Below are 24,510 nucleotides of genomic sequence, written 5' to 3' on the forward strand. Positions count from 1 at the left end.
ACGTCTTTTCCGCTTCTTTTACCCGAGACCCTCCTGTTGGGTCTGACAGCTGTGCAGGATGCTGTTTATTTTCCTGAGGGTGAGAGGTCACGGTGAGTGGTCAGCGAGACCAGGCGCCACCTGGCTGTGTGGCTGGGACGGTCAGTGCGTGGGCTCACGCTGATGTGGTGTCAGACCTAGGGCCGTGCTGGGCAGCGCTGGCAGGTTCTCCGCACCCAGCAGGGCTCAGGAGTGACTCCTGCCGCTGGGCTGGGGGACTGGCTGGGGCACTGGGGACTGAACCCAGTGGGCCACGTGCATGGCAAGCACCCGACTCTTAGTACTACTGCTCTGGCCCCACGGCTCTTGAACTTTCTCTGGCTTCTCTCTTGGTGTGTGTGTGTGTGTGTGTGTGTGTGTGTGTGTATTTAATCAGAGAAAATCGGCAAACACAGCACAGTGGTTTCTTTTTTCTTTTCTTTTGGATCACACACCCAGTGATGCGGTGATGCACAGGGGTCACTCCTAGCTCTGCACTCAGGAATTACTCCTGGCGGTGCTCGGGGGACCCGATGGGACATTGGGAATCGAACCCGGGTCGGCTGCGTACAAGGCAAACACCGTCCCTGCTGTGCTATTGCTCCAGCCCCGGGACAGTGGTTTCTGACGGGACCTTGTGCTGCCACATAGTCAGACCCTGGCTCCTCTGAGGCCCGGGCACACTGGCCCCTCTCTAATAGCCACCCTCGCTCCTCTGCAAAGACGATGCATACTGGGTTTACTGGTAGGAGCTGTGAAATCACTCTTTCTTTTTTTGTCTTTGTTTTTTGGACACACCCAGTGGTGGTCAGGGCTCACTCCTGGTGAAGCTGGGGATTGAACCAGGATCAGGCACCCCGCCCCTTGTCCTGTCTTCTCTCTCTGGCCTGATCTTGTATCTTTTATATTTTGGGGGCGGGGGTTTGTGTGTTTTGGGCCACATGCTCATGGGTTATTCCTGGCTCTGCTCTCAGGGATCACCCCTGGCAGTATGATAGGGATCGAACCCGGGTCTGCTGCATGCAAGGCAAGCGCCCTCCCCACAGGTCTATGGCTCTGACACTGATCCTGTATCTTTCCTGCTGCTCTTGTGAGCGAGACCCTTTCCCCACTAGCTGTCTCGAGCGTCAGTGAGAATAGCCCCTGGCATGAATGGTTTCACTCTCACCAGTGCCGACATCCAAATTCTGGGCCAGGGGCTGGAGCAATAGCACAGTGGGGAGGGCGTTCACCTTGCATTTGCCTTGCACTCGACTGATCCAGGTTGGATCCCCGGCATCCCATAGGGTCCCCCGAGCACTGCCAGGAGTAATTTCTGAGCACAGAGCCAGGAGTAACCCCTGTGCATCGTCGGGTATGACCCAAAAAGCAAAAAAAAAAATATCCAGGCCACAGAGTTAGTACTGGGGTGTAAGTTATGTGTCTTGCACGTAACCAGTCCTGGTTTGAATCTTAGCACTTCATCTGGTCCCCCCAAGCACCACCCTGAGTGACCCCTGAGGACAGAACGAGGAGTAGCTCCTGAGCACTGTGGGGTATGGCCCCTCGCCCCTCAAAAAGGAGCCCAGAGTCTTTGGGTTTTGGGCCATTCCTGGGGGCACTCAGGGCTTGTTCCTGGCTCTGTGCTTTGGGATGGCTCCTGGTGGGGCTTTGGGGACCGTGCCGGGTGCTGGGGGTGGAACCCGGGTCGGCTGCAGGCAAGGCAAGCTCCCTGCCCTCTGGATGAGCTCTGCAGCCCCCAAGCCCAGGGACCAAAGCTCGCCCCCATCTCCCGCTGCTCACCGTGCCAGCTTGGACAGTGCTCGCGCTCCGGGTTGGAGGCTTTTGCAGAGCCAGAGCTTCCACCAGGCCTCCTCCTCCCTCAGACCCCCATCGGTGTTTACCCTTGCGTTTATTTCCAAGCTGTGGCATCGTGTGACTGACTCTGTGAGTGGGACAGTGCAGTCTCTTCTCTGTGGCTCGCCCGAGTCCCCGGAATCCCGGTGATCTCCATCTTCCCAGGAGGGATCTTTCAGGCATCAGGCCGCACCTGCAACCCGAGAAGCCCCTTTGGTCTTTATTTATTTATTTATTTGCTTTTTTTGTTACACCCAGTGATGCTCAGGGGTTACTCCTGGCTCTGCGCTCAGGAATTACTCCTGAATTACTCAGGAACTGCTCTGGGGAATCGAACCCAGTCGGCTGCATGCAAGGCAAACGTCCTACCCGCTGTGCTGTCACTCCAGCCCCGCCTCCTCAGTCTTACCCAGGCAGTGCCCTCCGTGCCGTGTGGACCCTCCTCAGGCCTCTCCCTGCTCTTCTCCGTCTTCTCTCTCTCCCTCCTCCCTTCTCGCCCCTTCCTCCTCCTCCCCGCTGTGTGTTGTCGGGGTTGTGGGCAGAGACTAATGCCTGCCCTTCGCTCCTCCCAGCCAGGACATCACAGGTGACATTTACTACTTCAACTTCTCCAACGGGCAGTCCATGTGGGACCACCCGTGTGACGAGCACTACCGGGGCCTGGTGGTCCAGGAGCGGGGCAAGCTGTCGGCACCCGCCGCCACCAAGAAGAAAGACAAGAAGAAGAAAAAGGACAAGAAGGACAAGAAGGACAAAGAGGCCTCCAAGAGTGCCCTGGTGAGCCCCTGGATCACGGGGGTCCCCCAGGGCCCGGGGTTGAGCCCAGGGTGGGTGGGGGACACGCGCCGTGACCGTGAGGTCTAGAGTCCTTTCCTGTGTTCTGGCTCGTTCAAGTTTTCCTGCGTGTCTAAAAGTCACTTGCACGGGCTGGCGGGCCCCCCGGCCCCCAGGAAGTGCGGGGTCATGAGGGGCGGGAGAGGTCTGCTGACAGGTGTGGCCGTGCCGAGAGCGGGGGGGCCCTCGAGTGGTGGGCAGAGGCTGGGGGCGTCTCCGTCCCCCTGGCCTGGCTCTTCACTGGCCCCAGGGGCCCCTGGCTGGGTGTCAGAGGTTCCTCCAGGCTCTGTGCTCAGGAACCTCTCCGGGGGGTGCTTAGGGGACCACATGGGATGCTGGGATTGAACCAGTTGGCTGCGTGCCAGGTAAACCTCCACCCGCCCCAGCCCCACACGCGGGAGCCTCTTGTTTCTCCAGCACCACTGTCCCCTGGCTGGTGGCGAGGCGTGTCCCGCCTCCCCCCAAATTGTGTATATGTGTGTGTGCACATGTGTGTGCGTGTGCGCACGTTTGTGTATGTACGTGTGTGTGTGAGTTCGTGTGTGTGCACATGCGTGTATGTGTGTGCGCCCACGTGCACGTTGATGTGTGTATGTGTGTGTGTGCACGCGCGTGTGCGAGTGTGTGTGTGCGTGCGTGTGTGCATCCTGGGGTAGAGAGGGGGTGTGCAGGGGGCCTGCCTGCCTTTGCCCTGGTGTGGGGACGCACAGCTCAGCCAAGTGGGGGTGCTGGGAAGTCTCGCAGGCCTCCCAAGGTCCCGGTCACTCGGACCTTGTGGCCTCCAGCCCCTGCCTCCCTCCTTCCCGAGGTGTCCGCGTGGCCTGAGGGGCTGCTGAGGAGCTGCTTCTTCTCAGCAGGATTCCAGGCCTTGCCGATCCCGCCCTCCCGCACCCTGCCCTGTTTCTCCCGCTGGTTCTGGCCAGAGCTGAGGGAGCTGTGTGTGGGCAGGCGGGCTGCTTCCTCCCAGCGCCCTGTGGGAGGTCTGAGCCCCGCATGGAGCCTGTGCCCAGGCGGCTTCTTACACGCATGGCCCGGCCTCTGGGCTGGCTGGCGGTGAGGGTGGGAATGGAGTCGGGGTGCTGGGGGGAGACGGGTGCTCTGGGATAACCCTGTCTGCGGCCTCAGAACCCGGGTGTAGGGGCACAGCCATGGGGGGCGGGGGGCCACCAGCTGGCTCTCGAGCCTGAGTCTGTCCCAAGACAGCTGGTGGGTGACCGGGCCGGGGTGCTGTGTGTTCTGGGGGGTCACACTCTCACAGGCTGGTTTCCAGGGTGCAGTGTCTGTGCAGGGTCGTGGGGTGTCCTTGGGAGGAGCCCACTGACTTCTGGCCTCTGGGAGGTCCAGGCTGCATCTGTGACAGGCACTTAGGGAGGCGGTGGCTGGGGTGGGGTGGGTGGGGGGACACGCCCCTTTGCCTGTCAACAGGCCCAGCAGTGCTGAGGTGGACCTGAGGGCGGGGGCTCCCCTTGCCCCCGCCCCTGGGTTCCGTGAAGCAGGCTTGGTGAACTCTCATTAGGGTCCCCCAGTTGAACGAGAGGTTCTGGGAGCTCGGTGCTGGGTTGCCCCGTGTGGATTTGTGTTTCACCTCTGTTTTGGGGACCCGTGCCTGGTGATGCTTGGGGGGGGTCCGTGAGCTGCCCCATGAGGCCCTCCCAGCTGGGTCCCCTGCTTCTCCTCGGCCGGGCGGGTGGGTCCCCGCAGGACGGTGTACACCAGAAGCACTCTGTCTCGGTTCTCTCTGCCCGTTTCCCCGTCCCTCTAGGAAACACAGCCTGAGCAGGGGCCGCTGCCACTCGCCTCCCTCCCTGCCACCGACAGCGAGGGCTCCCCGCAGAAAGGGAAGACCCCGCAGCCCCTCCCGGGCACCCTGCCCGGCCGGCTGCAGCCCCTCGCCAGGGGCCCCCCGGGCTTTGCCGGCATGGGGAGAGTCGCGGGCAGGGCGGAAGCTGGGGAGCAGCTGCAGAAGTTGGCAGAGAAGCTCCTCCTGGGGTTCTCGGACCCCGAGATGGAAGAGCTGGAGCTGGGGAGCAGGTCACAGAGACCCCGGGTACCGGGTGCCGGGCCCGGCCGGCCCCTCCCGGGCGGACAGGGCACTGCCGAGAGCTGGAGCCCGGCCTCTGTCCCCAGCAAACTGCCTGGCGCCCCCGGGAGCGGCCTCCAGCCAAAGGGGGAATCGTGCAGCTGGGGCCTGGCCCGGCTCAGCGCCACCGGCCCCGAGGGCGATGAGGGCCAGAGCCCCGTCTCGGTGCCGCTGCCCGAGGAGGCGCCCTCCTGCTCGCCCTGCCCCTCCGACTGCTCGCTGCCCACCCGAGAGAAGCCGCCGGGCGGTGCCCCGGAAGAGCTGAGCTGGCAGGTCCTGTGCGGGGGCGCCGGGCCCCGGGGGAGGAGGAGGACGGAGCCCTCCGGCCTGTGGGCAGGGCAGGTGTCCAAGCTGGTCGGCGGGGACCTCCTGGAGGGCTGCACGGGACCCCTTCTGCCAGGGGCCCCGGGGGTCTCGGCCTTGCCCCCTCGAACTTCCCCAATGTCACCTGCCACCTTGGCCTCCAGACCAGCTCTCCTCGCCTCCTTAGGGGGTGCCCCGGGGTCAGCTCCTAGCTGGAGGCCACTCCCAGGGTCCCCGGGGCCCCCCAGAGAAGACAGGAGGCCTTGTATGCCGGGGCCCTACTCGGACCATAGCAACAGCGGCAGCGAGAGCTGGGCCTCCGGTCTGGGCGAGGTGAGCGGTGGCCCCCGGACAGTGGCGCTGGCGGGGCCCTGGGCAGGGTCCCCCTCCAGCCGCGCCTGGCGCCCGGCCTGTCGCCCCGCAGAGCTCGGCCGACGAGCAGTCAGAGAGCGAGGACTATTCCAAGGACCAGAGGTTCTACCAGCACATCCTGCAGATGGTCAAACTGTCCCGGCACCTGGAGGGCCTGGGGCCGCCCGAGGGCGAGCAGGAGCCGCCGTGCCGGGACCTGGCCAGCATGGTCAGCTGCCTGGCGGCCCAGTCGCCGCACACCTGGAGTGAGGGCGAGCGCGAGGCACTGCGGGCCTCGGACGGGGATGTGCCCGGGCTGCCCTGGGGGCCGGAGCTGCCGCAGCCCGCCCATGTCCAGCCGAGTCGCGGCACGCCCGGGCAGGGGCTGGCAGAGCCGGGTGCCGGCCACGGGCTTGCCCTAGCGCCAGACGGGCAGCAGCCATGCGACCAGGTAGGCCTCTCCCCTGCACGGTGGCCGTGCCGCCCCCGTCTGCCCGCCCCCGCACCCGAGGGTGAAGCCTGCCGCTCTGTTCTGGTCTTTGGGCGTGATTTCACTCTGGGCTGCCCACCCTCCCTGCCGGGCTGCTTGAGTTAGGTCGAGGCTCCTACCGGGGAAGCACGGGGTGGCCCACGGGCCGTGAAGATGGAGGCGGGACAGGCAGTACCCAGGGGACTGTCCTTTGGTCATCCAAGGCCTCTGAGCTTCCTAACTGTGTCCCTCTGGGATCCAGTGAGGCAGAGGCCTGCTCGCTTGCTTTTCTTTCTTTCTTTCTTTCTTTCTTTCTTTCTTTCTTTCTTTCTTTCTTTCTTTCTTTCTTTCTTTCTTTCTTTCTTTCTTTCTTTCTTTCTTTCTTTCTTTCTTTCTTTCTTTCCTTCTTTCTTTCCTTCTTTCTTTCTTTCTTTCTCTCTTTCTTTCTCTTTCTTTCTCTTTTTCTTTCTCTCTTTCTCTCTCTCTCCTTTCTTTCTTTCTCTCTTTCTCTTCTTTCTTTCTTTTCTTTCTTTCTTTCTTTCTTTCTTTCTTTCTTTCTTTCTTTCTTTCTTTCTTTCTCTCTCTCTCTCTTTCTTTCTTTCTTTCTCTCTTTCTTTCTCTCTTTTTCTTTCTCTCTCTTTCTCTCTCTCCTTTCTTTCTTTCTCTCTTTCTCTCCTTTCTTTCTTTCTTTCTTTCTTTCTTTCTTTCTTTCTTTCTTTCTTTCTTTCTTTCTTTCTTTCTTTCTTTCTTTCTTTCTTTCTTTCTCTCTTTCTCTCTTCCTTCCTTCCTTCCTTCCTTCCTTCCTTCCTTCCTTCCTTCCTTCCTTCCTTCCTTCCTTCCTTCCTTCCTTTTTTTTTTTGCTTTTTGGGTCACACCTGGCGGTGCTCAGGAGTGACTCCTGGCTCTGCACTCAGGAATCACTCCTGGTGGTGCTCGGGGGACCATATGGGATGCCGGGGATTGAACCCGGGTCCGAGTGCAAGGCAAACGCCCTACCCGCTGTGCTATCGCTCCAGCCCCAAGCCTGCAAGCGGGTCTGACTGCGCTGGTCTCAGGCAGGCATGGACCCTGTGTGCCTTCCTGCTCCCCTGCAGGGCCTCGCCCCCTGCACTCCCGGTCACCTGACCTGTCATCCTTAGGCAGACTCACACCTCAGCTCCACCTGGCAGCATGGACAGTGGGGGCTCAGGGGCATCCTGGGGACGCCTGCCCAGGCGAGGCTCCCCACGGCCGGGTCCTCCTCCCGTGCTGTTGCCGCTGCTTCTCCACCAGCTGACCGCTGTGGTGGCCTGTGAATGCTGGTCGAGCTGTGGTTTCGTCCCCACCGTTGTTTTTTTTTTTTAATGCATTTGAGGTTCCACCCAGTGATGCTCGGGGTTTACTCCTGGCTCTGCACTCAGGCATCTCTCCTGGCAGTGCTTCGGGGACCCTGTGGGATGCTGAAATCGAACCCAGGTCAACCGTGTGCAGGACAAGTGCCTTACCCACTGTGCCATCTTTCTGGCCCCCAGCTTTTAACCAAACAGTGGCGGCAAGGCGGTCAGCCCCAAAGAACAGATGTTGAGGTGGCTCTAGTTAGTGAATGACCAGGGGAAAGGGCGCAGCGGGGCATGTTGGGGGCCCCTGGAAACCCCTGCCTACCAGGAGCAGATCTTTCCCCCAAAGAGCACTGGCCGGGGAGCCTTGCTGGCTGTCACTGGTGCGGGGGCAGGCAGGATGAGGTGGGGTGTGCACCCGGTTTCCTGGAGCCTGTTCTGGCCACCTCTGCCCTCGCGGGCTGCCTGTCCGAGGGGCCGGGCCCCACCGGCTGTGACCGTGGGGGGTGCTGACCTCACAACCCTGTGGTTCCTGGGGGCTGGGGGTGGGGCTGGAATGAGGTGTTGAGTATGAGGTGTTTGCCGAGTGGGTGCCCACTGGCTGCCACGGCAGGACCAGGGCACTCGGTGGAGTCCAGGGGACCGGGCGCCCGCATGCAGCAGAAGCAGCCCGAGGTCTGGCCCTGGGCTGCGGCCGGGGCCTGTGGGGCCCTTTGGGTGGGAGACTCGAATCAGGCAGAGCCTGGGACATCTTCCCCGGGGTGTTTGCCGCGGCCCTGCTGGGGTGTGGCCTGGGCAGTGCGGTGGGCCCTGATGGCCTCGGGCCCCGCCTGCTTCCACCCGCCTCGCGATCAGAGCTGCAGGCCCGAGGGCAGACACGCAGCCTCATGCCCGGGATGGGAAACCTGAGGGCCCATTGGCCTCTTCCCCGTGGGGGGGCCCGGGGCGCTCGTCTGTGGCTCGCACACGCTCCTCCTTTTCACACACCTACTGGGGGTCTCCCAAGAGGTGCCCAGGAGGCCCCGGGCCCCCCAAGCTGGGTGACTGCAGTGAGACCCGAGGGTGCGGTCGGCCCGGGCCTTCGGTCCTGGGCAGGGGTGGGGTGGGGTGGGGGGGCGGTCCTTGCCCACCCTGGCCGTGCTGGGCGCCTCCAGGGCTACGGCCAGTATTTTTTGGCGGGGGAGACACCATATGGTTCTGGGGATCAGATGGGGGTCGGCCACGTGCACGGCGGGCTCCTCGCCCCTGTGCCATTTCTCCGGCCCCTCAGTATGTTTTTTTCATAACTGATATTCTTTGTGACTTGGGGGCCCTGCCCGGCCCTGCAGGGGGTGGGTAGGCGAAACCCCTCCTGCTGTGCGGTTTGGGGGTCTCCTGGTGGTGCCCAGGGGGCAGGGGGTGCCAGGGCTGGGGCCTGGGGTTCCCCTGTGTGAAGCTCTGCCCCAGCCTTTCTCGGCCCCCTGCCCGAGTCTGTCCCAGCCCCCGTCTCACACCCACCTTGTCAGGGCAGGTCACAGCCGCAGAGGCGGCAGTGAGGGGACCCGGTTCCTCCCGGAGGTGGCCCTCGGCTTGGGGTCGCCTCCCTGGTGATGAGCTGTGCGCTCGGGCCCTTCCCTGCATCCCTCCGTCTGGGGTCTGATGCCGAGCCCTCAGAGAGCGCCAGGGGATGGGGACAGAGAAGCCCCCTGCCCGTCCTCCCTGGAGCAGAGGTGGGCTTCATCAGGAGGGGGCGGGACTCAGAGGGTGTGTTTCTGTCTCCGTCTCCGACCCCACCCACCAGCCCCCGAGGTGCCTGGGGCGTGTAACACGATGTTTTCTGTCTCCAGGCCCCGGGAGCCCCCCTTGCCCCCACGCACGTCCCCCCGGGGGGCCTGGCCCCACTGCGAGGGCTGGTGGACGGCGCGCCCGGACGGACGCAGAGCCGGAGCCTGGGCAGCTCAGCCGAGTCGGGGCAGCCCGGAGACCTCCCGCTGGTGAGTCCTGCCCCCGTGTCCCGTGCCCCGCTCTCGTGGCCCCGCGGGCAAGGGGAGGGGCACAGCCGAGCCCCCGAGCCCCTCGGCTTGTGGCAGGGCCCCGCGGCCTGGGCTCCGAGCCGAGGTCTGCGCACATATGTCCCTGTCTCACAGCTGGGCTGGGGAAGGGCGGCTGGGCATCGTGGCCGGAGCCCGCGCACACTGAACCCGCCCCGCCCTCTCTCCCCCAGCCGCAGCACACTCTCAGGACTCAGGCCAACCCCGAGGGGCCGCAAGGCTCCATCCACCGGGACAGGAACGCCCTCGGCCTCCTGGGGCGGGGGGTGGAGGCCCCCCAGGAGGAAGTGGCAGACAGTGACCGCCAGGTAGGCGCCACTGTGGGGAGCCCACGGCGTCCGCGGGGTGGACCCCAGCACCTCCCTTTGAGCCACGTCTTCCTCCTGTCTCGAGTTGGCCCTTGGTCCATCGGGCCTTCCCGGCCATGCACTCACGTGCGCGTGTCTGCAGAGTGTCGGCAGCTCCAGCGACCCCCTGAAGGACCTGCACCTGGACGTCGGGGCGCTCAGCGCGGCCTTTGTCTACGAGGTACGGGCCTTCCCCGCCTGCCCTGCCCGGGGATGGTGGAGGTACGGGCCTTCCCCGCCTGCCCTGCCTGGGGATGGTGGAGGTACGGGCCTTCCCCGCCTGCCCTGCCCCGGGATGGTGGAGGTACGGGCCTTCCCCGCCTGCCCTGCCCGGGGATGGTGGAGGTACGGGCCTTCCCCGCCTGCCCTGCCTGGGGATGGTGGCGACGCGCTCCTGCACGTCTGCGCTGGTGTTGGGTGCTGGCACTCCTGTGCCCGGGCCCTGCCCACACTGTCTGCTGATAGGGGTGTGGGGCCAGGCACGGGCAGGAATGGGGCGGGAGAGAGGGAGGGGGAGGGGGAAGGGGGAGAGGGGGAGAGAGAGAAAAGGAGAGAAAGGGAGAGGAGGAGAATGGGAGAGAGGGGAAAGGGGAAGGGAGAGGGAGTGAGAGAGAGAAAAGGGAAGGGGGAGAGAGAGAAAGGGAGGGAGGGGGAGGGGAGACAGGAAGAGGGACAAAGAGGGTGGGGGGAGAGGGAGAGTGAGAGAGAGGGAGGGAGAGAGGGGAGGGAGGAAGAGAAAGGAGAGGGGGAGGGGGAGAGTGGGGGAGAGGGAGGGGGGAGGAGGGAGGCGAGGGCTGTCTGAGCTGCCAGGGACTGGGGTGGGCTGTCACATAGGAGAGAGAGGTGCGAAGGGGCATAGCAGGGCCCCAGGAGCTGATCTGGGGGAGTGACCGTCTGGCTTGAGCAGAGTCCCCCATAGTGGACAGGAATGGCCGGGGGGGCAATAGTGACCTCGGGTACAACTTGGGGTTGGTTTCTGTTTGCTTACAGAAGGCAGATGTCCAGGGGGCCCTGAGCAATTTTTTTTCCCTAAAAAGTGGGTGGTAGTTGGGGCTGGAGCAATAGCACAGCGGGTAGGGCGTTTGCCTTGCACGCGGCCGACCCGGGTTCGATTCCTAGCACCGCCAGGGGTGACTCCTGAGTGCAGAGCCAGGAAGAAACCCCTGTGCATCGCCAGGTGTGACCCAAAAAGGAAAAAAAAAAGTGGGTGGTAGATTTTTTCTTTTTCCTCTTTTTGGTTTTTGGGTCACAACCGGCGATGCTCAGGGGTTCCTCCTGGCTCTTCACTCAGGAATCACTCCTGGGGGTGCTTGGGGGACCCTATGGGATGCTGGGGATCAAACCCGGGTTGGCCGAGTGCAGGGCAAACACCCTCCCCACTGTACTATTGCTCCGGCCCCCGGTGCCTGAGTTTTCAGTCTCCCCCCAGCCCCCCTTTGTGTGTGTTTGTTTCCGGCCATACCCAGCTCAGGGTTTACTTCTCGCCTTGCTCAGGGACCACTTGTGGTGCCAGGAATCAAACCCAGTTTGGCCACGTGTAAGGCAAGCGTTTTTCCTCTGTACAGTCTCTCTGGCCCTGGTTTATTAATCTTTAGCAATTATCCTTTTGTCTAAGCATTCCCGAGTACTCGTGCAAGCAATAAATCCTGAAGTCAACTTAGATTTTCCCAAGCCTTTAAATATTGATTGCAGACGTAATTAAACCTTTCACAAGCCTACTATATCAAGTTCTCTTAAATACTTTATGCACGGTGAATGTGACAGATCCCTCACATTTTACTAGGATGTCACCTCACTCAGAAAAGGGCCTGTGGCACGGGTTTAATATTTTTTGGGAAGGGGACCATCCCTAGTGGTGCTCAGGGCTGTCTTCTGGCTCTGTGCTCAGAGATCTCTGGCGGGGCTCAGGGGACCATGTGGGGTACCAGGGATTGAAGCTGGGTCAGTCACGTGCAAGGCTGAGCTGCGGTACTGTTGCTCTGACCCCCGGGTTTAATCTCATATCCTTATTATCTTTCTTTGCTTTGGGGCCACTCCCGGCAGCGCTCGGGGCTTACTCCGGACTCTGTGCCAGGGATCACTCCTGGCAGGGCTCGGGGGATCTCATGAGGTGCCGGGGATCAAGTCTAGGTCAACTGCGTGTTAAGGCAAGCGCCCCGCCTGCTGTACTGTCGCTCCAGCCCCTCATGGCCTCACGTTTGCGAGGAAGACGATTTAGCCCCTGAGCCCTCCCCGGGACCCCCAGGGCCCCTCCTGAGTTCGGCTTTCCTCCATCCAGAACTCTCCCAGTTTTGGACTGTGCTGGTCGTGACCATCACTTCCTGCGCTCCCAGTTGGCGTCCTGACCGTGGGCCTGGTCTGGGTCAGCTTTGAGACCTGCCTCTGAGCGGGGTGCGGTCTCCTGGCCCGCTGGGTGAAGCAGAGGCACCCCAAGCCTATTTGGCGGCTGCTCTGTTTTCTGAGGAAAAATAATCCCTCAGAGTCACCCGAGAAATTCCTTTTTTTTTTTTTTTAATCACACCCAGAAGTGCTCAGTACTTGGATCAGCTTTACTCTCCTGCCCCTTTTTGGGAGACTGCCAGGCTCGGCTCAGGGTGCCAAGGGCCCATTCCCGGTGACACTCTGTCTGACTCTGTGGCTGTGGTTTGGTGCTGGGGCCCCGGGATGCTGTCTTCCTTGGACCCGGCAGTGCCAGGGAGCCCTGGGGCCCCAGAGAACACTCGGCAGTGTTTGGGCAGTCATGTGGTGCTGGGCATCCAACCGGGGTCGCCTAGCATGTGCCCCAACCCCAGTACTAGCTTCCCAGGCCCTGGGACTAGTGTCCCCAAGACGGATCTTGGGGGCTCTGGCTGGGCTGGGTTTGCCCTGTCACTTTCCTGTGCAACCAGAAGGGGGCAGCAGACTGGATGCTCTCGGCTCTCCCTGGGATGGGTGGGTCTCCTTACACATACCCCAAACATGAACACACACACACACACACACACACGCACATGCACACATGTATACACACATGCGCATACATACACTGAACACCCAAACTAGGCATTGTGGACACCTTTAGTCTGGGCGCTGTCCCCTGCCAGAGCCTGTGTCCTCTCCGTGCGACTGGGGTGGGCACTGGAGCGGGAGCGTTTCTTCCTTGATGTGGGTGTAGAGCCCCCCTGATGGCCGGCACGGGTGGGGGCTTCCCCCCAGTACCGTGGGGGGTCCAGAGTCCATGGCCAGGCGCCGGTTGGGTGTGTGGTGCTGTGGGCTCTGGACAGATGCCGTGTCCTGCCCCCCCCCCCCCCCGGCCACTTCCCCACGGGGCTGCGGCTTTTCCCCTCTGCAGGAGTCTCCGCCGACGAGCCAGCTTGAGAGGAGGGACCCGTCTCGGGGCTCCGAGGCCGCCGGCCCCACTTCTGCCGGCAAGCTCCCCGGCCACGGGGCAGACAGCAGCCCGGGCAGCGGCAAAGGCAGCAGAGGTGGCCCGGGCAGAGGGGAGGGCGCCCGCACCCCCAAGAAAGAGCGGCTCGAGAAGAATGAGCCCCACCCCGTCAGGAGCCTGAAGAGTCCCGAGCCGGACCCCGGGGGCCCTCAGCCTGCCAAAGCCAGCACCAGACAGCCCCCAGAGAGCCCCGGGGACGGGGATGCGGGGAAGGAAGGTCCCAGCAGGGAAGGGGAAGCGAAGGAGCCGTCCCGCCTGAGAGCGAGCTTGTCGGATGTAAGCGAGGTGAGGTGCTGCTCCCGCCAGCCCGTCTCACCGTCACCCCAGCCTCCTGCGGGGCTTGTCCCCACGTGCCCACCCTTGAAGCAGGCGTAGCACCAGTCAGGCCCTACGCCAGACCCCGCGGCAGTAAGACAGCTCCCCATGAGGTGCCCCCTGCCCCCACGCTGTACAGGGGTCTTTGCCAGAGGCCCGCTTGTTCTCTTGCACTTCCTTCCTCATGTGTGAGTGTGTGCATGTGTGTATATGTATGTGGGTGCATGTGTGTGATAGTGGGAGCTCATGTGTGTTTGTGAGTGTTTGTGTGCTAGCCTGAGTGCATGTGTGTATGTGAGCTCGTGTGTGATGGTGTGAGTGCATGTGTGAATGTGTGGGTGCATGACAGTATGAGAGCATACATGAGTGCATTTGTGCCTGTGATAGCATGAGAATGTGTGTGAGTGTATGAGTTTTTGTGTGAGGACATGTGTGTGCATGTGTGATAGTGTGATTGCATGTGTGTGAGTATATGCTTGAGTGTATCTGTATATGTGAGTACAGGTGTGATAGTGGCATTGCGTGTGTGTATTTGCTTGAGTGAGTACAGGCATGTGAGTGAGTGATTACATGTGTGAGTGTGCATGAGTATGTGCACCTGTGTGTATGAGTTTGTGTGTGTGCATGAGTGTGAGTGCGTGAGTATGAGCATGTGTGTACATGAGTGTGTGCATGACTAAGTAGAAGCATGGGAGTGCATGTGGGAGTGCATGTGTGAGCATATGCGTGCATGTGTGCACCTAAATGCATGTGTGTGGTGCACATGATCAAACATACATGAGTGTGCTTGTGTGAGTGCATTGTGTGCGTGTGAGTGCACATGAGTAAATGTGCATGAGTGTGTGGGTGTGTGCGCGCCCATGTGGGTGAGTGAATGCCAAGTGTGTGTGTGTGTGTTGCTCCCCCAGGTGCTCCCTGTCCTCAAAGGACGCTGGCCAGTGTGGGTAGTCAGGGAGTGTGGGGGCCGGGGGCACTGAGGCTGCCTCCCTTGCTCAGCTGTCAAGGGTGCCCGCAGCTCTCTGAGCCCACCCAGGACAGGCCCTTGCTCTGGCAAGACCAGGCTGATGGCGTGATGAATGGAGGTGGGGCCCATGGGGGTCCCTGGTCTTCCGACTCAGCGTGGGTGGGGGTCTCCATGCCCCTCACTCTTCCCGAAGAGGCGGGACTGGCTGGGGTGTGACCCTGCACCGGGCCTGGCGGGGTCCTCTGATGGCCGCGTCTCTCCCCAGGACTTGGACCTCAGTGAGCACGTGGAGAGGCTCCGGCTGTCGGGCGACTCCTCCGACTCCAAGTCCTTCCTGGGCCTGGTGAGTGCGGGGCAGGCGGGCGGGACACAGGCGTGTGCGTGCATGTGCCCCCTCCTTATAGCCCGTGGAGGGAGCTCGCTCCCACCGTGCCGTGCCTCACCCTGCTGGCCCGGCCTGCCGTGGGGCCCTGTGTGGAGCTCGCTCCATCGTTCGTTGCCGAGGAAGGAGCGAGGCTGGAGGCGCCACTGTCAGGGAGAGGGGTGGTGCACAGGCCCAGTGTAGGCCACCCTACACCTCCCGGTCCCCCGAGCACCGCCCGGTATGACCCCCAGATGGCAAACACTGAGAATGTTGAGAACGTCACCACGGTGCCGGGCCTGCGGCTCACAGCAGAGCACCTGCCCGGCATGTGTGTGCTCTGGTATCACCCCTGGCACGTGCGGAAGGAAAAGAAAAGAACGTCACTGTTAGAGAAATGTCACGTGAAGTCTGCTCTTCTGACTCACACCTGGGGGAAGACCGAGTCTGCGAGAGCACGAGGCCATTGCCTGCTCTGTCTGTTTGGGGAGGGCTGAGTGGGGCTGCGTTGGGGCTGGGGGCTGCGTGCCCTCGCCCCTCACTGAGCCGTGGGCTAAGGCAGCTGTGTTAAGTGGGGAAAAGCCTCTGCTACGGGAGGGGCAGAGAGTCGGCTGGCAGGACCGCTGGTGGCCGGGGCTCAGGCCGTCAAGCAGGAAATGCACCGTTGGCGATGTCATTCTGGGGAGCGCAGGGGGGCCAGGCCCGGCTCAGCACCCGCCATCGGTCAGGAGGGGCTGCCCATCGGGGTCCTGGGGCAGCCAGGGCGCAGCACTTGCTGTGCCCGAAGGCCCCTCCCTGCAGCCCCCTGGCCAAGGCTGGAGCCTGGACGCTAGCCCCGGGTGCCCCGACCTCCCGGCCCGTTGCCACACCTGCCCGTTGCCACACCTGCCCATCCCCATGAGAGGCATGAGAGGGGGGCAGGGCCTCCCGCCCCCCAGGCCGGTGCCTGCTGTGGGGACTCTGGAGCTCTCCGGAAACCCCTTCTCCCTGCTCAGACTGGACCCTGGGCAGTCTGGTCAGGGTGCTGCTCCGTGCCCTTCTGGAAGGCTGGAGTCCGGGTGGAGCGGGAGAGATCCCAGTGGGCAGTGAGACCCTGACCACAGTCTGTGGTGACCTCCTGACCTGGTGGCCCCCTCCCCCACCGTGTGACCGTGACCCCACATCTGACATGTCCACCCCATTTGCCTTGTCTTGTCTGCAGGACTTGGGCTTCCGCAGCCGGATCTCGGAGCACCTGCTGGACGTTAACGAGCTCTCCCCAGTGCTGAATGGAGGCGCCTGGGAGGTGGGTCTGGGGGTGGGTCTGGGGATGGGGCCTGGGGCCTGGGGGTTGGGGTCTGGGGGGTGGAACATAGGGGTGGGGTCTGGGAGGTGGCTGCTGGCCTGGGACGCCTGGCCAGCTCCTCGGCAGGGTGCTGTGCCAGCCCCTTGTCCCGCTGCCCCTCCTGTCCTGGCCCCGAGCCGTCCCTTTGGCGAGCTGGTGTGTGCCCCCTCCTTGGACAGGAGTTGGGGCTCCCGGTCAGGGTCTGATGGACCCTCGAAACACCCCGTTGCCACGTGTACTGTCCTGTGTGACAGAGCGGTGACAGGCTCCTGGGTGGAAAGTGCTAGAACCTGGCTGGGTCCGGCCAGGGGGTGCCTAGACCCTGCAGGACGTCTGACCCGCCCACTCACCCCTGCCCACCATGTGTTGCCTTTGCTGACCTGGGCCGCCTGTGACCTGCTGTCCTCGTGGACAGTCCAGTCCCTGCCGAGCTGGGGAGAGAAGCCCCTCCTGAAGGGGCAGGAGGTGTCGTTCCCCTGAAAAGGCCCCTGGAGGCTTTGGCCCACGCTGGGGCCTCCTGTTCAGCCCTGCGTGGCTCCAGCTGCCTGAGGGTCCTGTCCACTGGGATGTCATCTTTGTACCGTGTCTCCGTCATCTTCATCACCCACCTGTGTGTGTGTGTGGGGGGGCGGTGCCTCCCGAGCAGTGCCGGGGCCACCTCTGGTGGTGGTTGGCCTAACCCCCAAGGCTTGGATGGTTCCGTCCTCAGGCCTGAGGGCCGGGGCTCCCTGGGGCAGTTGTGTGGTGCCAGGGGTCAAACTCGGGGCCTGAGCGGGGGCGGCAGCCCTTTGCCCTCCTCCCCCTTCTGTCTGCTGCCCTGGCCTGAGCTGCGTGTCTCGGGGACTAGGGCTGCACGAACGTGTCTGTCTCAGGAGCAGGAGCGGGGTTCCTGCCTGACTTCCCCCAGCTCCCGGCAGTGACCGTGGCGAGACTGACCCTGGGACCCTGGGGACGGCACTGTCCTGCTGCTGCCCCGAGGCCCGTGGCAGCTCCTGAGCACTGTAGCGGCCTTGGGGGGGGGGCGGATTTGAATCTTGGGTGAAGACGCCCTGGGGCATCCTTTCTCCTGCGTCTCACCTGCAGGCCCAGAGGGTGGGAAGAGGAGACAAGGACAGCGGCCAGTCGGGCTGGGAGGAGTGGCAGAGCCAGCCAACGGGAGGCTCCGAGAGGTACGAGGGGCGTGGCCAGGGGCGTGGCTTGTTGCTGTAGACCAGCCGCTTGAGCTTGGATGCCGCTTATGCATGGGGCGTGACTTGACCACGTGGACATGGCAGAGGGCCTGGCTCCGTATGTGGCTGACGGGCTGACTTGGCCGGGTCTGTGTGTCCCTCTGTCGCTGCACATGTGTGCATGCATCTGTACACACAGGTGCTGAAACGGGCTTAAGGTCCCGTGGGTGCTCTTGGTGGGGCTCGGCGGAGCCGAGTGTGTGCCTGGTCCTGTCCCCGGGCGGGACACGCCTTCGGGAAGTGTGCTGCACCCTCGCCAGAGGCCCTGTCATGTGAGGCGTGCAGTGTGCACGTGTGGGGGCCTGGGGGGTGCTCAAGTGCACGTGAGTTCCTGCATTTGTGCATGTGTGTATGTGCACTGTGCACACTTGTGCGTATGCATGTGTACATGCGTGCACGTGCATGAACATCACATCTGCATGAGCGTGTGTGCTTATGTACATGTGTGTACACACATGTGCTTGTATGTGCACGTGTGTGTGCCCGCCTCCCAGCTCCATTGCCTGAGCTGAGGAGAGAAGCCCCCTTCTGAAGGGGCAGGGTCGTCACCCTCCCTCGAAAAGCCTCCCAGAAGCTTCAGCCCCGTGCTGGTTCTGCAGTCTCCAGTTGCAGCCCTGTGTGGCCCTGTGGGGGGCTCTGAGCGTGCGCCCCCGTGCCCTGCTCTCACTCAGGCGCCGCCCGGGCTTGGGTGCTGAGGCCTGGCCGTGTCTGGCGGTGGCTTGGGGCGGGGGTCCAGGTCCAGGGGTTCCTTCCTGCTGTTCTGGTCCTGCAGGTCAGAGGAGTCTCGGCTGCTGAGTCCCATCCCCCGTCCCGGCCCCAAGGAAGGGCCGCCGGAGCAGGAGGAGGCCGAGGGTCCTGAGGACGACGCAGGCAGCCCCCTCCTACAGGCCTCCCTGCAGAGGTGCGGTGGGAGGGGGAGCTTGGGGGCGCCGGGGAGGTCTGCATGCCGCCACTGGCATGCAGGGGACATGAACAGGCGTGCGGCCTCGGCAGCAGCCACCGTGGTTTCTGCGTCCCCCCACAGCCCCGCTGCTGGGCTGGGGACCAAGGGCCTCACCGACGCCCAGAGCAGCTGAAGGCCTGGCCCGGGGACGCCCCTCTTCAGGCCTGGCTGCCCCCGCCCCCGTCGCCCCACCTCTGGGGTGCAGATGCATGGTTCCTCCCCCACCGGGTACTTGAGAGGAGTTGGGTACAGCTCACACCCGGGGGGCCCAGTGGGGCCCCTGCCTGGCCCCCGTCACTCCGACCCCAGGGAGCCCCTCGCCTTCCTGCTGGCCTTACCACCGCAGCTTTCTCCTTGTTCTGAAGGGAGGAAGAGACCCCCAGCCCGCCGGGCACCCCGGCAGGGGCCCGGGAGCAGCACGGGCAGGTGGAGGAGCCAGAGCCGGCTCCGGCCCGCCCCAGCCCCCCAGCGTCACCCGAGGCGTAAGCACCGTTGCCCTGTGTCCTGTCCCGGGGGCAGGGCCCGTCCTGGGGGCTCCCAGACACGGGGGCTCCATCCTCCCCTTTATCTTGTGTGGCCCTGGGGGAGGGGGAGGGGCCTCTGGGGCGGGGGCTGTGCTGCTGAGCGTCAGCCCTGGACCCGCTTTCTCTTCTTTATGGCCACGCCTGCATGTGCTCAGGCATCACTCCTGGTGTGGCTCAGGGCACCATATGGGGTGCTGGGGATCGAACCCGGGTTGGCCGTGTGGAAGGCAAGTGCCCTCCCTGCTGGACTGTCCCTCCAGCCTCTGGATCCTCTTAAAACTTTTTTTTTTTTTTTTTGCTTTTTGGGTCACACCCGGCGATGCTCAGGGGCTACTCCTGGCTCTGCACTCAGGAATGACTCCTGGCGGTGCTTGGGCGACCCTATGGCATGCTGGGGATCGAACCCAGGTCAGCCGTGTGCAAGGCTGTGTGCAAGCCCTCCCTGCTGTGCTATGGCTCCAGCCCCGAAACATTTTTCTCTTGTCCCAGATGTTTTTCATCTCTTCTGGCTGGATGACTCAGAGCTCGAGCGGCTGGTGCTGGGGGTGGGGGTGGGGGTGGGGGAGGGGCAGTGCAGTGGCAGGGCCCCGACTGAGGCCTGACCACGCAGGGCCTGTGGCCGGCCCAGCTCCCTCTCTCCCTAACCATGTCTTGGGTGCGTCCAGCAGCAGACAGCTAGGGGCTGTGCAGGCGGGAGCACTGTCGCAGCCCCGTCCCTGGGCAGTGCTCCCGCTCCAGCTGCAGGTGTTCGTCAAGTCCTCCGGGGTCCCGGAGGCTTGGGCGGGGGGGAGCCGGGAAGCTCAGGTAGCAGAGCTCCAGTCAAGCGTGGCAAGGCCCTGAACTCGATCCCGGGACCCCCACCCTGCCCCCGGGTTATAACTGCACCCCACCACGCCCGGGCGGTGTGGACCCTCTCCCGCAGGCAGCCCACGGCGCCGCCAGTGGCCCCCCAACAGCAGCCCCGGGAGGCCACGCTCCCGGCCCCGGCCCCCGAGGCGGCGGGGCTGCAGGCGCTCGCCCGGGAGGAGCAGCGGCTGCTGGGGCTCCAGCGCGAGAAGCTGCAGCAGCTGCGGGAGAAGCTGCGGCAGGAGGAGGAGGAGGAGAGGCGGCAGCTGCGGCAGCAGCAGGAGCAGTCGCTCAGGTGCGCCCCCGTGTGGCCAGGCCGGGGTCTGCAGGGTCCAGGGGTGCTTTGGTGGGGGAGAAACCACCATGTGACCTGGCCGGCTCAGGGTTCCCAGTCCGCACAGCACTTGACCCCCGATGCCTTTCTCGTCCTTTATTTTCGGTGGGGACCGTGCGGGACCGGGAATCGAAACTCGGGCTCCCACATGCAGAGCCTGTGCTGCGCCCCAGGCGCCCCGGCCCTGGCGCCTGTTTCTCATGTCCAGGGAGTGAGGGTCTGTGAGAGGGGCTTGGGGGGATGGAGCCGACCATCCCGTGCACGGTGCCCCTGCCCTCAAGTGCTGCCAGACGCTGTGGCCTGGGCTGGGCCTATGTCCGTGAGCACATGCGGAGGAGTCCACTTAGAGGTTGGTTGGTCGGAGAGGCCCAGGACTGTGTTAAAGTGGGTCTGGCGGGCCTGCGGGTTTCCACGTGCAGGGGAGGGGGGCAGGAAGGCTCAGGGGCCAGTGCGGAGCTGGGGGTCACGTGGCTGTGGGTCCATGGGGGGGTGGCGGGCAAAGGGAGCAACGGGGCCAGGACGGGCTGAGCCAGGAGTCGGGGGGCCGGAGGTTGGGACAGGCTGTGCTCGGGTGGGTCTGGGGCCATGGGCAGCCTCGAGCGAGGGTTGTGCAGAGGGAGCTGCTGGAGTCCCCAGGAACCTGGTGTCCCCCCCAGCTCCCTGAAGGAGCAGCTGCAGCGAGCGGCCCGCGAGGAGGAGGCGCGGCTGCGGGAAGAGGAAGGCCAGAGGCGTGCGCAGCTGCGGGCCCAGGTCCAGTCCAGCACGGCTGCGGACGAGAGGCAGCTCAGGTGCGTGCGCGTGTGCGTGTGTGGGCGTGTGCGCGCGTGCGTGCGGGTCTCGGCCCGGCTCCCCCTGCGCCCAGGCCCAGCCCCACCCTCCGTCTGCCCAGGGCGCAGCAGGAGGCGGCCCTGCAGGAGCTGCGGGCGGAGCTGGAGGCCCAGCGGGAGGCCCAGCGCGCCCGCCTGGAAGAGCAGCACCGGCAGGCGCTGCAGCAGCAGCGGGAGGAGCTGGAGGCGGTAGCGCGGCGCCAACGGGCCTCCTTGAGCACGGAGAAGGAGCAGGCGCTGGAGCAGCTCCGGGAGCAGCTGGAAGGGGAGCGGAGAGAAGTGAGCAGCGCAGGGGTCCCGGGCAGGGGTCAGTCCCGGGGTCCCGAGACAGGGCGCCCTGCATCTCGGCCCGGGACGAGAGGCGGGGTCTCTCCTGGGTCCACCTCTGGCGGCCCGTCTAGACTGTCCAGCTTCTTGGGCAAAGCCGATGGAGCTTCTGCTCATAGTCTGGGGGAGGAGTGGCCACCAGCGGACAGCAGTGACCAGCCCTTCGCCGTGGCCCTGCCCACAGGCAGGGGGACCCTGCGCGTGCCTAGTCAGGGTCTCTTGGACCCTTATTTCTGGGTCAGGGCTGGGCTGGCGGGGGCGGTGGGCTTCCTGGCTCCCCCTTGCCCTAGGGCAAGACCCCACCCCCGACACACACAGGGCCTCTGTCCCTGGCCAGGCAGCCGCAGCCCTGGAGAAGGCGCACCGGGCCGAGCTGCAGCAACTGGCCGGCTCCTGGGAGTCTGAGCACCCGGAGGTGAGCTGTCGGGGTCCCACGCATGGCGGGCAGCAGGCCGCCCCCGTTTCCCTCCCACAGCAGGGTGGGCGCTGGGTCCCTGGCAGGGCCGGCTCTCTGCAGGGCCCTGTGCTGGCCTCCCCAGGTGGCCCCAAACTCCCAGAAGCCCACGGAGGAGACGGAGCCGGGACAGGGGGGCCCGTGGCAGGAGAGCCTGGGGCGCACCGAGCTGCTGGCCCGGCAGAAGGCTCAGCACGCACGCGAGTACGAGCACGAGGTGAGCGCGCGTGGCGGCAGAGCTGGGGGCGGGGGGCCGCCTGCACCCGTGTGGGTGACCCCCGTGCTTCTGTCCCCTCCCGCCTGCCTGCCACCCGCCCCGCAGCTCAGCGCCCTCCTGCAAGAGAAGCGGCAGGAAGTGGAGCGGGAGCACGAGCGGAGGATGGACCGGCTGAAGCAGGAACACCAGCGGGCGCTGGCTGACGCCCGAGAGCAGTACGAGGCGCAGGTGAGCCGGGGGCTCCCCGTGGGGCCAGGGACACGTTGGGGGCTGCACCCCTCAGCCTTTATGAGGCGTCTGCAGAGGAGCGGTTCCTCCTGTAGGGGGCAACACCCACTCCGCTGGGCACCTGAGTCCTGCGCTCACTCACTGGTCACTGTGCCTCGGGACAGGGGCTCCCTGCAGCAGCCGGGCCACCCAGAGGACGGGACTCTGAGCCCCGGTTGACCGGCTGCGAGCTCCTGACTTTGGGGCTGCTCCCAGCTTGGTGCTCGGTGGGACTATGGGGTGCCCAGGGTGGAGCTCGACCGCCTGTGTGCAATGCCTGGCTCTGTGCCACAGGGATTGGGGGCAGCTCCGGGGTGCCAGGAGAGAGACAGGCAACCCAACAGGATTGATGTTTTGTCGCACCTCCCCCATGCCTAGCCCCCTCCCCGGCCCCTCTTGGCGTGGACACCCTCTGCCCTGCCACAGCTTGACGTGGAGGTCACCTGTCCCCGAGGCTCCACACCGGGCTGGGATGGGGGGGGACAGTGGGGCTGTCACGTGCCCAGGCCACTGCTCTGGCCCCAGGAAAACTCACATCCCGTGATGGAATGTCGCGTCTCTTCCCAAACCACAGGTGGCCTCGCGGGTGGGGGGGGGAGCGTGGTGACCGCCCGTGCCCCGCCCCGTGGGTGGATGGGGGGGCCACGTGGCTGGGGGGGCAGCAGGAGAGCTGGCCTCCCCGCAGGAGAGGAAGCAGAGGACGGAGCTCCTGGACCACCTCACCGGGGAGCTGGACCGGCTGCACCGCGCCCATGAGCGGGAGCTGGAGCTGGTGCGGCGGGAGCAGGAGCGGCTGCTGGAGGACACGCGGCGGAGCTGCCGGGAGCAGGTGGGGGGCCGGACGCCCGCCCCGGCAGGAAAGGGGCCGAGAAAGGGGCCCGGGGGGTCGCCGCGCCCCAGGCTCACAGCCCCCCACTCTGTGCAGGAGAGGAAGCTCCAGGACCTCCAGGCGGAGCTCGAGAGCAGGTCCAGGGAGGTCAAGGCCAGGCTGGCTGAGCTGGATGTCCAGGTGAGGGCTGGGGAGCGGGGCATGCGCGGGGCAGGGGTTGGGTCTTTCTTGCCCCCCGGGGACCGATTTCTCTCCTGCCAGCGGCACCTCAGGTCTGGGCCTGTCCCACAGGAGGCGGCGGCCCGGAAAGAGAAGCAGCAGCGCCTGAGCGCGCAGAGGCAGGCGGCGCTGGAGAGCGAGGTGCGGCTGGCCCCCCACCACCAATGAGGGTGGAGCCCCGTCCCGGGGCGGCCGCGGCTCCAGGGCGCCCATCCTCTCCCCAGGAAGCCCACTCGGCCCACCAGCGCCTGGACGAGGCCCGGACGGAGCACGCCCACCTGCTGGAGTCCAGCCGGCAGCTGCGCCGCACCCTCGAGGAGCTCCGCGCCTGCAGGTTCGAGCTGGAGACCCAGGTGGACCTGCTGCGGGGTCAGAGCCAGAGGCTGCAGAAGCAAGTCAGGTGCGCGCATGGCCCGCTCCGCCCCCCACCCCCACCCCAACGGACCCTAGGCGGGTGTGCGCCCGCACGGCCCGCTGCGTCCCCCAGACCCCAGGTGGGTGCGCGCCTGCGCGGCCCGCTGCGTCCCCCAGACCTCAGGCGGGTGCGCGCCCGCGCGGCCCGCTGCGTCCCCCAGACCTCAGGCGGGTGCGCGCCCGCACGGCCCGCTGCGTCCCCCAGACCCCAGGCGGGTGCGCGCCCGCAAGGCCCGCTGGGTCTGCGTCCCCCAAACCCCAGGTGGGTGCACGCTTGCATGGCCCGATGCGCCCCCCCCACCCCAGACCCCAGGAAGGTGCGCGCCCGCACGGCCCCGCTGTGTCTCCCAGACCCCAGGCGGGTGCGCACTTGCACGGCCCGCTGTGCCCCGTCCCCGAGTGCATACGGTGGAGGGCTGGAGGCTTCGGCCAACCCTGTGGGCACCTGCCGGCCGCCCTCTCCCCACAGCGACCTGGAGGCCGAAGTGCAGAGGAAGCAGGCGGCCCTGACGGAGCTGGCCACACAGGAGGACACCCCCGCGCCCCGCTTTGAGCCCAGCCTCCGCCTCGAGGACCTGCGGAATTCTCTGGGCCTGGTGAGTCCCCGCGCCCGGGCACCCACGCGCTGGGGGGCTTGCGGTGGCTGGCAGGGGCGCCCGGCTCAGCGCATCGCCCACCTGTGTCCCCAGAACCAGAGCAAAGACGGCGCCTCCTCTCCCTACAAGGAGCCGGACCTGTCCCTGAACAGGTGAGCCGCCCCGGGATGGGAGAGGGTGGGAGTCCGAGGCTGCCCCTGACGACCAGCCCTGCCGCCCCCGCAGCGCCCCGCACTACCTCTCAGCCGAGGGCCAGGCGCTGCGCAACGCCAGGGAGTTCCTGGTGCGCCAGAAGCGCTCCATGCGGCGCCGCCAGTCGGCCCTGAGGGCCGCGCACCAGCGCTGGTGCCGCGAGCCGGAGGGTGAGCAGGACGCGGCCACCCGCCTGCCGGGCAGCAAGGCCCCGGAGGACACGGACCAGGTGCCGAAGGAGGTGAGGCCCCGCTGTCCGGGTGTCCGTGTCCCCGCACCCCAGCATCTGCGGGTGTTGACGTCGGTCAGGGCAGAAG

The 24,510-nt window shown here is 65.1% G+C and overlaps 1 protein-coding gene across 5 annotated transcripts in view; it reads left to right on the forward strand.

Moving 5' to 3' along the window:
- The window catches only part of CEP164 (centrosomal protein 164), a 39,034-nt gene that overhangs the window by 11,843 nt on the left and 2,681 nt on the right, over nucleotides 1–24,510 (forward strand). For 2 of the 5 annotated variants that reach the window (XM_055133697.1, XM_055133698.1), the window contains exons 4-26: nucleotides 2,427–2,631; nucleotides 9,034–9,180; nucleotides 9,411–9,545; nucleotides 9,688–9,765; nucleotides 12,916–13,296; nucleotides 14,556–14,633; nucleotides 15,853–15,936; nucleotides 17,059–17,144; nucleotides 17,977–18,105; nucleotides 18,513–18,629; nucleotides 19,594–19,812; nucleotides 20,508–20,639; nucleotides 20,741–20,957; nucleotides 21,343–21,420; nucleotides 21,545–21,676; nucleotides 21,782–21,904; nucleotides 22,629–22,772; nucleotides 22,869–22,952; nucleotides 23,064–23,132; nucleotides 23,216–23,391; nucleotides 23,875–24,001; nucleotides 24,095–24,153; nucleotides 24,227–24,434. In XM_055133697.1, the coding sequence (XP_054989672.1) occupies nucleotides 2,427–2,631; nucleotides 9,034–9,180; nucleotides 9,411–9,545; nucleotides 9,688–9,765; nucleotides 12,916–13,296; nucleotides 14,556–14,633; nucleotides 15,853–15,936; nucleotides 17,059–17,144; nucleotides 17,977–18,105; nucleotides 18,513–18,629; nucleotides 19,594–19,812; nucleotides 20,508–20,639; nucleotides 20,741–20,957; nucleotides 21,343–21,420; nucleotides 21,545–21,676; nucleotides 21,782–21,904; nucleotides 22,629–22,772; nucleotides 22,869–22,952; nucleotides 23,064–23,132; nucleotides 23,216–23,391; nucleotides 23,875–24,001; nucleotides 24,095–24,153; nucleotides 24,227–24,434 (3,208 nt within the window). The remainder of the gene's footprint in view (nucleotides 1–2,426; nucleotides 2,632–9,033; nucleotides 9,181–9,410; nucleotides 9,546–9,687; nucleotides 9,766–12,915; nucleotides 13,297–14,555; nucleotides 14,634–15,852; nucleotides 15,937–17,058; nucleotides 17,145–17,976; nucleotides 18,106–18,512; nucleotides 18,630–19,593; nucleotides 19,813–20,507; nucleotides 20,640–20,740; nucleotides 20,958–21,342; nucleotides 21,421–21,544; nucleotides 21,677–21,781; nucleotides 21,905–22,628; nucleotides 22,773–22,868; nucleotides 22,953–23,063; nucleotides 23,133–23,215; nucleotides 23,392–23,874; nucleotides 24,002–24,094; nucleotides 24,154–24,226; nucleotides 24,435–24,510) is intronic. The other 3 variants (XM_055133699.1, XM_055133700.1, XM_055133701.1) reach the window with 3 other exon arrangements.

Source organism: Sorex araneus, chromosome 3 (genome assembly GCF_027595985.1).
Source record: "Sorex araneus isolate mSorAra2 chromosome 3, mSorAra2.pri, whole genome shotgun sequence".
NCBI lineage: Eukaryota > Metazoa > Chordata > Mammalia > Eulipotyphla > Soricidae > Sorex > Sorex araneus.